This window comes from Condylura cristata, unplaced genomic scaffold, assembly GCF_000260355.1.
Source record: "Condylura cristata isolate star-nosed mole 26May11 unplaced genomic scaffold, ConCri1.0 scaffold00003, whole genome shotgun sequence".
NCBI classification, from domain to species: domain Eukaryota; kingdom Metazoa; phylum Chordata; class Mammalia; order Eulipotyphla; family Talpidae; genus Condylura; species Condylura cristata.
In genome coordinates, this window is record NW_004567104.1 from 71,389,818 (window position 1) to 71,400,856 (window position 11,039).

At 48.0% G+C, this 11,039-nt stretch overlaps 1 protein-coding gene across 2 annotated transcripts in view; it reads right to left on the minus strand.

The window, feature by feature from the left end:
- The window catches only part of TIAM1 (T-cell lymphoma invasion and metastasis 1), a 128,224-nt gene that overhangs the window by 75,701 nt on the left and 41,484 nt on the right, over window positions 1-11,039 (minus strand). For both annotated transcript variants that reach the window (XM_004675344.2, XM_004675343.2), the window contains exons 5-6: window positions 7,321-7,545; window positions 5,197-5,382 (exon numbers count right to left, since the gene is read on the minus strand). In XM_004675344.2, coding sequence (XP_004675401.1) covers window positions 5,197-5,382; window positions 7,321-7,545 — 411 coding nt within the window. The remainder of the gene's footprint in view (window positions 1-5,196; window positions 5,383-7,320; window positions 7,546-11,039) is intronic.

Sequence of the window (11,039 nt, forward strand, 5' to 3'; positions counted from 1 at the left end):
ACCCACGTGGGGGAAAATAGAGAAGCCCCCTTCTGAGGCTTCTATGTGGAGGAAAAGAAGGAATAAACGTTCTACCTTGTTTTGTTTTTTTTCTTTTCTTAAAGGAAGCTAATCTCTGTTGAGCTATTTGCAAGGTGCCATCAATGCTGACAAATACTCCAGAAGGAAAGCTGGGCGAGGCAGTACAGTCTGCCTGGGAGGCAGCTCAGTCTCTGTGGGGATCCCCGAATGCACCCTGAGAACACTCAGCATGAGCCTCACCCTCTAGAACTAGAGGCAAGCTCTGCCTATGTCTCCACAGGCCACCCACAGGCTCACCTTCCTACAAGGGAGTGCCCGAGGGCCAGCGACTGAGCGCTGAATGGAGCTGCCACCTGCCTGGCCACCAGAAAAGGTCAACTCGGCACCGGTCCCCACACGGGCAACTCCCAGGTGCCAGCTGCCAACTGGCAGCCGTCTGGGGCCAAAGCACTGGTGGATGCGAGGACCTGCTCAAAGGTGGCAGCGTGAAGGGTTCTGGGTAATGACAAGATACCATGGAAGCCCTGGGGTGCACTGGCCGAGACCCCCTGGAGTGCACTGGCCGAGGCCCCATGGGTTCACTAAAGACAGGAACCAAGACAGCTTCTCTGACGGAGCATTTGGGGGAAGATCTGGATTCCAGATGGAAACAGGAAGAGGAGGGAGCTGAGAGGTCTAATGCCTTCTCAGCTTTTGCACAGGAGAAAATCTAGAGCAGCACCCGAGACAACAGCAGCCATGCTTTAACCAATCTCCACCAACACCTAAGGTGTGGTGAGGAACAGAGTTGGACAACAAAAGGGGCGTGTTGGCAGTCAACATGCAAACGTGCTCTCTGCTGTCATCACTTTCTTTCATTTTTAAAAATTTATTTATTTATGCATACAGAACTGGGGCACAGGCCAGAGGTGCAGGGGCAGTGAGAGAATTCATCAGATGCAGAGTGGGGAGCAGAACAGGCAGGTTGACTAAACTACACTGCTGAGGGGAGCAGCGGCTCAGGAGAGGTCTGCAGCGCCATGTGGGTAAGCTCCTGGGCGGGGGATCGAACTTGCACTGAAGCAGCTGTGGCCAGCTTGCAGTGCTGTGCTTTAACCTGCTGCGCCCTGTCATCACTTTCTAAGGGCCCTGTCATCACTTTCTAAGTTAGAGGTAGCAAAAGAAACTGTTTGCTAAAAGGAATACTCTGGAATGTGCTGGCATCCATATATGCTCTCGTGGCTAAGTCACGATCAGTGCAACCATCAGCGAAAAATGAGGCTCACCACCATGGAGTAAGCAGTAGTCACGTTAATCCTAGAGAAAAACAATGTCCACTGGGTCTTACACTTACGTCTCTACTTATACACAGGGAAATCTCTCCATAAACACAGACACACACAGGCAGCCAGTGTACAGCGAGATGTGCTTCTGTATGTGAAGATGACGGCGGTGCTAACTCCCTCCGTGCTACTTAGCGTATGTCTTAGCTCTCTCTCCCACAAGAAGAAACTCCCCAGGAGGACAGGAACCCAGGGTGCCCACGGCAAGAGGGACACTGCCAGCCACTCACGTGTATTTGTTGTTCTGACTGAGTAAATAAACAGACAAACATCCAAAAGCAAAAGCAGGCTCCTCCCTCGGCGGGTGATCACAAAGAAAGTGAAACAATTTCAGCACAGACACCTCTCGATGACCAGTCAGCTTAATCTGTTTAGCAAACGGGCACTTGATTTATGATTCTTAGACAATTATTCGAAGCTGTCAGGGACTTGTAAACTGTGAAAGGAACTGCTACGCACCTCAGGACAATCATGACTTCAAGTGAGCGTAGGGGGTTAGAAAAATAGGAAAAGCTGGCCCAGCGCGATGGGACAAAATCTCAAGAGTTTCTCAATGGTCTCTACCCAGACAATGGCTCCCTTTGTGGCTGAAACCTGATGACTCTATCGTTCTGCTCATCTGTGCAAACAAGAACAATGATAACCTTCTTTCAAAGAGTGCAGTGGGGACCCTTCAGTTAATTACTGCAAATCACTGAGCTTTACGGGAAGCCCTCCTGGTGAATGGTGGTTAAACTGTAGCTCCATTCTCCTCCCCTGGCCCTGTTAACCCTCCCACCTCCTCCTCCCCTGTGCCTGCTCCGAGTTCAAAGGAGAAAAAAAAAATTGTCTGCACAAAGGCTAAATTGAAGACTCGTTCACCCCAAGGAGGGGGAAATTCTCTGGGGTCAAATGATAAGGAAAGGAGGGAAAAAATAAGCATCCAATAAATCAGACTAACACTGCCTGCTTGGGTCCTCAGAGGAGCGAGAGCGCTGGACACCCAACGGGCTTGCCTGACTTGTTCTGTCTGAAATCCAATCTCTGGTGCACAGGAGCCCTCATTAGGACACACGATGCCAGGTTTGCATCACCTGCATCACCACTGCACCAGCCAAAAAAGAACAAAGGAATAGTGAGTGGCCCATATGGAATTAAGTTCCCTTCCTTAAAATTACTGACTGAAAAAGCCTAAGAGTCACCAGCCCTCCCAGCCCTGCCTTCAGCTGGCCCAATTTTAATAGCTGGCCATCAAGAGAGAAGTCCGCACACATCACAGATACCGAGGCAGAGGAAATTAGAAGGTCTGGAGAGAAATTACGGGTATAAAATAAAATAAGGGTAATGAGGTGGCTTTTACTTCCCCTTCTCAGAGATGTTCAATCCGATGGCTTTGAAGATAATAATTAAAGCATAGAAGTTTTAGGTAGAAAGCAAAATTATTTTCTCCAAATTTGATCCAGCCCGGTAAAGAGAACGAGGCCTTTGGATGACCAGGTTTTAGGGTTCATATCAATGCCACATCATTGGCATCAAGAGATCCCTTCATAAAAAGGGTCCTTTAATTTATGATATTCTTGCTTAGGGGGAAATAAAACAAGAGTTTTTGATCACAATTTTATTTTTTGAAGAATAGCAAACTGGGACTCAGCTAAGTGACAAATTGGGTTCCGGGCCTCAGAGAAACAGTTCTAGAAACACGAATTAAAACAGTTAGCAAGATGTATGCAACAAGGCACCCTGACCCAGCACTGCTTAAAAAAAAAAAAAAAAAGACTTAATAGCTATAAGGAGACGCAGCCAGGGAGACCAAAAGCAGAGCTATAATTAGCAGAACAAATAAGGATGCCAGTTTTAATAACTCCAGAAATTGGTTTAAGACTTCTTTAAAAATGTAAATCTACCCCTAATTATCTGAATGATGGCGCTAATCTATTTATAAAGAATACAAACGCCTCTGAGAGAATTACAGCTCTGAATTCAAGAGGACAGCTGACCTGGCAAGACAAGAGAGCACAGCGAAGGTTTCCAAAGCACTCTCTGGAGCCGGAGACTTAACATTTAACTCCACAGCAAATGTGCTATGGTGCCGTGCATTTTAAGTGGGGACTGACTTGGTTTAGTTAAATCCATGTCAATCGCCCAGCAATGTTCGAGAAGAAAGTAGCCAAAAGTCCATAAAGCTGTTGCTATGTAGTGAGTACAGGAAATTACAGATTGCAAACACACGACACAAGTACACAACCTGCCATCTTGGCGTCAGAGGGAAATTCTCCTCCCCCAGCAAATCTGTATGTACGTTGAGCTAGTAAATCAGGAAAGTTCTCTGCCTTCCTCTAAGGTATCAGATGTTTCTCGGCGTAAAAAGCTGATGGTATCGAAACATTTACAAATGAAGTGAAAAGGGAGATTTCCAGAGAGTTGTGTGTGCCTGTGTCCTGACAGGGACAGAGAGAATGCGTTCATGCATACGAGGGGCAACGCAAGTATTTGGATTAAACACAGGTCATTCACTGCTACAGGGCAGGAGAGGGGCACCCCAAGACTCCCAAACCTCCTGCCTATGAGTAGGTTCTGCCTGCCATCCACTGCATGAGACAAAACATACTCCAGTGTGTAAGACCTTTCATGGAAAGAAACTTTCATACAATTAGTGTGTTATAAAAAAAAAAAGAGTAAGAAACTGGGCCCTCTGTGGTGGTACAACGGGCTAAAGTGCAGCACTATAAAGCTACTGCAGCCACTGCAGCACGAGTTCGATCCCCGGCCAGGGAGCTGACCTACATGGCGCAGCAGACTGCTCCTGTCCTGCCCACTGCTCCCTTCAGCAGTGTTATGTCAGTACATCTGCCTGTTCTGCTCCCCACTCTGTCTCTGGTGAATCTTCCTACCCCCTGCACCTCTGGTCTGTACCCCAGTTCTGTATGCATAAATAAATCTTTAAAAAAATTTTTTTAAAGGGTAAGAATAGATGAAATCATTTCCAAGTCCAACACCCAAAGCCACCCACCAAATGCCCAGCCAAACAGGGTTGGGCCAAAGCAGGGCCAATGAGGCCCCAATGTCTGTTCACGTCTAAGGCACCTTCTGGTAGGGATTTATAGGGAAGGGGCAGAACTGGGCCCAAAGGAGCTTAAAAAAAAAAAAAATCAAGGTTAATGCTGCATCATTAACCTCCCCACGGTTCTCTCACCCACGACTGTTTCATCCAGTCGGCACTAAGAAGCCAGCTTCTTCCACATCTCTCTGCTCCACATGCCTCCAGATCCCCATCCTTCCTTCTTCCTCCAGTGTCCTCTTCCCTCCTCAGCTACACCCTTCCATGGGTGGTGCAGGGAACATGGACCCTCCTCTTTTTTTTTTTTTTTTAAGATTTATTATTCATGCACACAGAACTGGGATACAGGCCAGAGGCGCAGGGATGATGAGAGGATTCACCAGAGACAGAGTAGGGAGCAGAACAGGCCAACTGACTGAGATACACTGCTGAACGGAGCAGTGGATGAGAAAGGAGAAGTCTGCTGCGCCATGTGAGTCAGCTCCGGGGCCGGGGATTGAACTTGCACTGAAGCAGCTACAGTTTGCATCACTTTAACCCGTACACCACCAGGGAGGGCCCATACACCCTGTTACTAAAAAATGACGTGCCCTGGCAATGAACACTGTTGGAAACATCTTGATCATTTAGACCCCAGCACGGCAAGCTTACGTGATACATTTCCAAAAAGATTCAAATGAAGGTTTGCATCCACTGCAGAGTGCAGATACTGTCACTCACAGACACCCGCTAGAAAACACTGCTCGACTCTCCCCAAGTCTGCTTAGGATTTCCCGGCAGGGTGGTATTTCCCAAAACTCACCCGCTGCTACTCACCAAGGCATGGAAAGATGACACCGAGAAGATTCCAAGGCGGCCCATTGCCACTTTGGTCGGTCGGCTGGCAAAAGCGAGGAGCCTTTTGGGATTCGGCAGCTCCCCGCCTTGGAGGCTAGCTAAGTAACAGCGGTAACGAAACAGGTCCATTTGGAACTGTTCCAGGTTTTGCTCCCAAACAAAGATCTACAGTGGTGAAAAAAGAGGGGGAAAAGTGAGACCAGGAGAAAGCCAGTGTCACGCTATACACAGACACACAAACTGGAAGTAGCAAAGGCATTCGTTCTAATCCTAAGGGGAGAGCAGCAGGTACCCTAAGCTTCTTTGTTGCTCTGGGGGTCCCTCACCCCTAATTCTATGTGAGTGGCCATGTTGGTCCAGAGTTCCAAGTTCTGGATCACAAACCCAAGCAGAAAAAGTAAAACAGGGGGTTCTCAGCACTGGAGAACTGTATGATGTACTGAGAGATGCTTTTCTCGGGAAGACAGAGCAGAAAAATCAGGAAAATTAAAGCTCAAAGGTGAGTAGACCAAGAGCTTGTGGAAGAAGTGGGTGGGTGGGAGTCTGGAGGAGGGGGGCCGCCCTGGACGGTGGAGACCCGGACACCAGAACATGGGGAGACCCATGATATGGCTTCATTTTTCAAAGAGGCAAAACAACCCCCGCCTGCTGAGGTTGGCGTGAGGGCCACACAAGGTAACACAAGAATGCTGTCTGGTACAGGGCTGACAGACAGTGCCTCTCGGGGATGCTGGATGTGGATGACACAGGCAGTGACTAATGGGTGAATCTTTTTACTTCGACTTAAAATAGCGTGTGAGTGTGCGCGTGGGGTGCCCATGCCAGTCTTCACAACACCCCAGAAACAGAAACAGCCCCCTGTCCATTAACCGATGAACGAGAAGCACCGTGTGCTCACACACACCGTGGGTCATCTGTGGTCATCAAAAGGCACGAACTAGGGGCAGGTGCCACAGAGTGGCTCAGTCTCTAAAGCGGGCCAGACACCGACGGCCACACAGCAAGCAGTTCTCTGTGAGGACACAGCGGAAGAGCACCCGCGGGGGGCTCCTGGGAGCCTCCTTCGGGGGTGGAGGCCAATGTTTGGGAGCAGCTAGAGGGGCTGGTTGCGATGGTGCCAGGACTAAGTGCAGTGAATTGCACACTTCAAAATGGTTCATTTTAGGTTACGTGAACGTTGCCTCGACTGAAAATAAAATACAGGGTCAAGCCACAGAGGAAAAGAATCACAGAGACCCAAGTCATTCACAGCTTAATCACTTAAATAGATTTGTTCACATAACGCTGTGTGGGGTGTGTGTGTGTGTGTGTGTGTGTGTGTGTAAGGGGGGAGGGGGAGGAAGGGAACATTTGTATTTCTCTCTGGCATATATCCAGGAGTGTAATTGCTGAATTCTTTATTAGCGAAATTTTCTATCAGTAATTTTTTATACGTATATATTTTCTTTGTACACAAGTACATACTTTCTATAACTATATATTCTATTTCATTGTTCTCTTTTCCTCTATTTTATTTTTCTATAAGGAGATATCTTATGTAAGGCTATAGTCTTCTTTTTTTAATTGCGGGAACGCTGGCTTCCATCATTGCTGGTATTTTGTTCACATGATCATGTCCTACACGTCAGGAAAAAGGTTCAAATCTTTCCTAGATGAGGATCGCTGGCTGTGTATCAACCACGTGTTGTGAGCTCAGGAAAACTTCCCATGTTCGCATGGAAGATGCTTACGCCCACACACACAGGCCATGACAGGGACCCTTTTCCAAATACTTAGAATTCTAAATGTCAGAAGGGGTCAGAGATGCACCCCCACCCCAGTGGAGTTCCAGGTCAACTGAAAAGTGGGGAGTAAGGGGTAGGCGCCATTGTGGGAGCCAGCAACTTCCCCAGCTGACATCAGCCTTTCGTTCATGCGATATTGTCCTTTCAGCTCAGGACAATCACGGCGAACAGAGGGTGAGAAGACTGAGAGGAATTCAGCAGCCTGGATGAGGAGCTGACAGTGAGCAAAGTGATGACATTCTGGGTTCTCAGGCAGCAAAAAACAAAACACATGAAGAGTCACGAGTCCAGCCCCACCTGAACCTGGAAGACCACTCACCTGATCTAGTATTGTTTTCTTCTTCTTTGAATCAGTGACTGAAGACAGCTGCATTTCGCCCATCTTTTTCATCTTCTCGTCCATGTCGATCTTCTGTTCCAGCTTCTTGATTTCTGACTTCAGGAGCCGGAGTGTGTCTTCCTTGTGGTGGTGTCTGGCAACAGCCGCCGCACAAGCCGAGTGGATGGCAGTGATCCAGTTCTCAAGCTCCGTCTGGCTGGTGGTCTGTAAGGGGGAAGGTGGAGAAACAGGCAGCCCTTAAGGCACCAGCCAGGACTCCCAGTACACCACATAGGCACCTGCCCAGGGTCCCCATCTGCTTGCCCTCTGTTTCTATTAAACTCACTCATGACAATGGACTCAATGTGTCCCTCCAAAATTTGCACGTTGGAACCCTAACCGCAAGAGCGGTAATATCAGGAGGTGGGGCCTCCAGGAGGTGATAAGGTCATGAGGGTGGGCGTCACATGAAGGATTAGCACCCATATACAAACAGAGGCCCCACAGGGAGTCAGGAGTGCATCACACCACAACCCAACCATGCTGGCACCTTCCTGATCTTGGAAGAATGAGAGACTAAATCTCTGTCATTCCTCGTCTACTCTGTCTATGGCAGTCTGTGGCAGCAGCATGAACTGAGACACTAGTGTATGCTATAATCATTCACAGACAGCTTGTGATTTAGATAAGAGAGATGGTGGGGAGCAAAAGCCGATGTCCAGAGAGGATGGTCAGTACTGAGGTGAAGGTGAGCCCAAGGGACAGGATGAGTTAAGAAGACACAACAGATGAGTCCTTAGTGAACACCTGTGATCCAAACCAAGGTCAATGCCCGAGGTGGGCAGTGACTACAAGAGCTGGGGGGTGACCCCATGAGATTGGAGGTGCAGCCAGAAAAGACTGTCAAGGGGAAACGAAAGGGAGTTACTGCAAGAGCAGTTCCCTGGTCAGGGGAACATAATAATGGCCTCGAGACTCAGGATGGATGTTGGAGGACACCTGTCACTGGGTGGACAACCATGGGGGTTTGCTGTGACGCAGGTGCTCGAAGGCCAAAGTCAGAGACCAGCCTGGAAGGGCAGCTCATGCATCACAGTGCGCTACTGCTAATTCTATAGGAACTTAGTCCATTACGAAGTGAGGAGGTACCGGATATCCAGGTGTTCCCTTCGGTTCAGAGAAGTTGAGCAAGTGCTCAGAACTTCATCTATCTGAAGACGAAGTATCTGTATTCAGGCATGAAAATGCTAAAGGAGCTGCCAACATCATTTTTTCCAGACGCAGAACACTGATTTGTTTTTACTCTGATGGATCTTCTTGGTTTTCTAACTCATTGGAGTGATAGTTTGCCAACATAATTCTATTATCGGGACCCCCACCCACAAACTACACTGGCAAGTAAAACTTAAGTCAGATCCTCACGGCAGGTGTCTTTATTATTTCTGAATCTCATGAAGAGTGTAGCCCACAAAGAAAACAGCACAACTGTGATAAATGGCGTCTACCAGCAGTGCCAGCACACACTGGGAAGCCTAACCAATCGGCAGTACTTGTGTTTACAACAAAGTAGTTGCCGGTGTCTCCGGAAGAAGTGGATGGCTACACATCCCTACAAAGGAAGAGCGGAAGCACCACCTGAGAAGGCAAATGGAAAAGTAGAGGGAGAAAAGGAGGCAGCAGCACCGAATTCAGACAGATAAATGAACACTTGGGGGCCCTCCCTGGTGGCGCAATGGGCTAAAGCACAGCACTGTGAAGCTAGTTGCAGCCACTTCTGTGTGAGTTCAACCCGCGGCCCGAGAGGTGACCCACATGGCCAGCAGACCTCTCCTGTTCACCCACTGCTCCCCTCAGCAGTGTACTTCATCAATCTGCCTGTTTTGCTGCCCACTTGGGTGAATCTTCTCACCACTCCCTGCACCTCTGGTCTGTACCCCAGTTCTGTATGCATAAATAAATAAATAAATCTTAAAAAAATGAACACGTGGGGGACACCCAGAGGGACATGAGCATGAGATGTATCCTTAACTCACTGTTGCTTCAGATTTTTAATATTTTCATCTCAGCTTTTTACCTGTTATCTTTAGATATCACTTTAATGTGACTCAAGAAGAACAGAGCTGTTGATCCTCCCACATACAATAAGTATCAGCCTAGGACAATGTACAGCGGCTGACCTTGCAGTCTCTGGATATCTCAGCATCAGTGGGTATGCTGTTGGCTGTGGTTATTTATTAGAAAAGCAAGCAGCTCAGATGGAAGAACAATCCAGTGAGAATTTGGTTCTCAAAGAACATCTGGCTAGCTTCCAAGAAGAAAACACCAAGCATTGGCAAAAGATATGGAACAACCAAAACTCTTACATGTGCTGGTGCTCGCTGGAGAGTAAATTGGCAGAACTGCTTTGGAAAGTGGCTGGGCACTGGTCACTAAAAGTGACTACACAGAAGTCTTATAACACTCCCCCCTCCATGCACTCCTGGGTATATACCTACAGAAACTCATTTGTCTGCTTACCAAAATATGGATACCCAAAGTATTCACAGCAACATAACTCGTAATGGGCAAAACTGAAAACGATCCAAACACTTGTCCACAGAATGGATGTGTGATATTATCACACAGTGAAATACTATACAGCAATGAAAACGAAAGGCCAATCACTACACAGTGCATTAGGAATCCATCTCACACGTGACACTGAGGAAAGAAGCCAGACACACACAAGTATTGCCCATAAGATCCATTGATGTAAACTAATATACACTGTTAGGGATCAGACAGGCTTCGGTGTGACTGGGGAGTGGTAGCAACTGGAAGGAAACATGGGATGGGGTGCCCTGGGGTGCTGGCCACATTCTACATGCTGGTTACGTGAATGTATGATTTGGGGTACCCAGCTTGTGAAGCACGTTCCAAATATACACGTTTCTGTGTCTATGTTATACCTCCATAGAAAGTTTTTAAATAGTCCATGATATATTACCTCACAGTTTCATTTTTCTGTGACTTCCCTAAAAGTACTGCACTTCAGACTCTCGTTTTCACTAAGATTTGTTTCTATAAGAAGTCCCAAATACATGTCCCTGCAGCATCTCACTTCCGTCCTTCCAAGTGCCTGGGACATCTGATGAAGAGCTGACAGCCTGTGCCCAGAGGTGCCCAGTGCATATGGGAGATTTGGGCTTTAGGAAGGAGGGTGCTTCCACCTGCTTTGAAAAGAAGACACACTACACACAGTGGCGTGGAAGGCTCAATGCACACAGCAGGCCCAGGAAGGGGTAAACTGCCTGGCACATCACAGCTCAGCACGAGGTCCTACCCATTGCCCTGGGACATGCCTCTCTCATCTCCCCCTCTGCCGGAGCCCTCTTCTCCCACCCACTCCCCAAACTCATGGGGCAAGGGAAGGAAATGCCTACAATCCTGATACACTATCTCAGGAATAGATTGCAAACTTTCAAACTTTTAATCCCTTTGATACAAACTCTGCTAAAGCCAAGTTACAAACTTATCATGTAAAACAACAAAAAATTGGCCCTCCCTGGTGGAGCAGCGGGTTAAAGCACTGCACTAAGAAGCTTAAGCCACTTCTGCATGAGTTCGATCCCTGCCTGCCCCGGAGGTGATCCACATGGCGTGGCAGACCTCTCCTGACCTGCCCGCTGCTCCCCTCAGCAGTGTACTTCGTCCATCTGCCTATTCTGCTCCCCACTCTG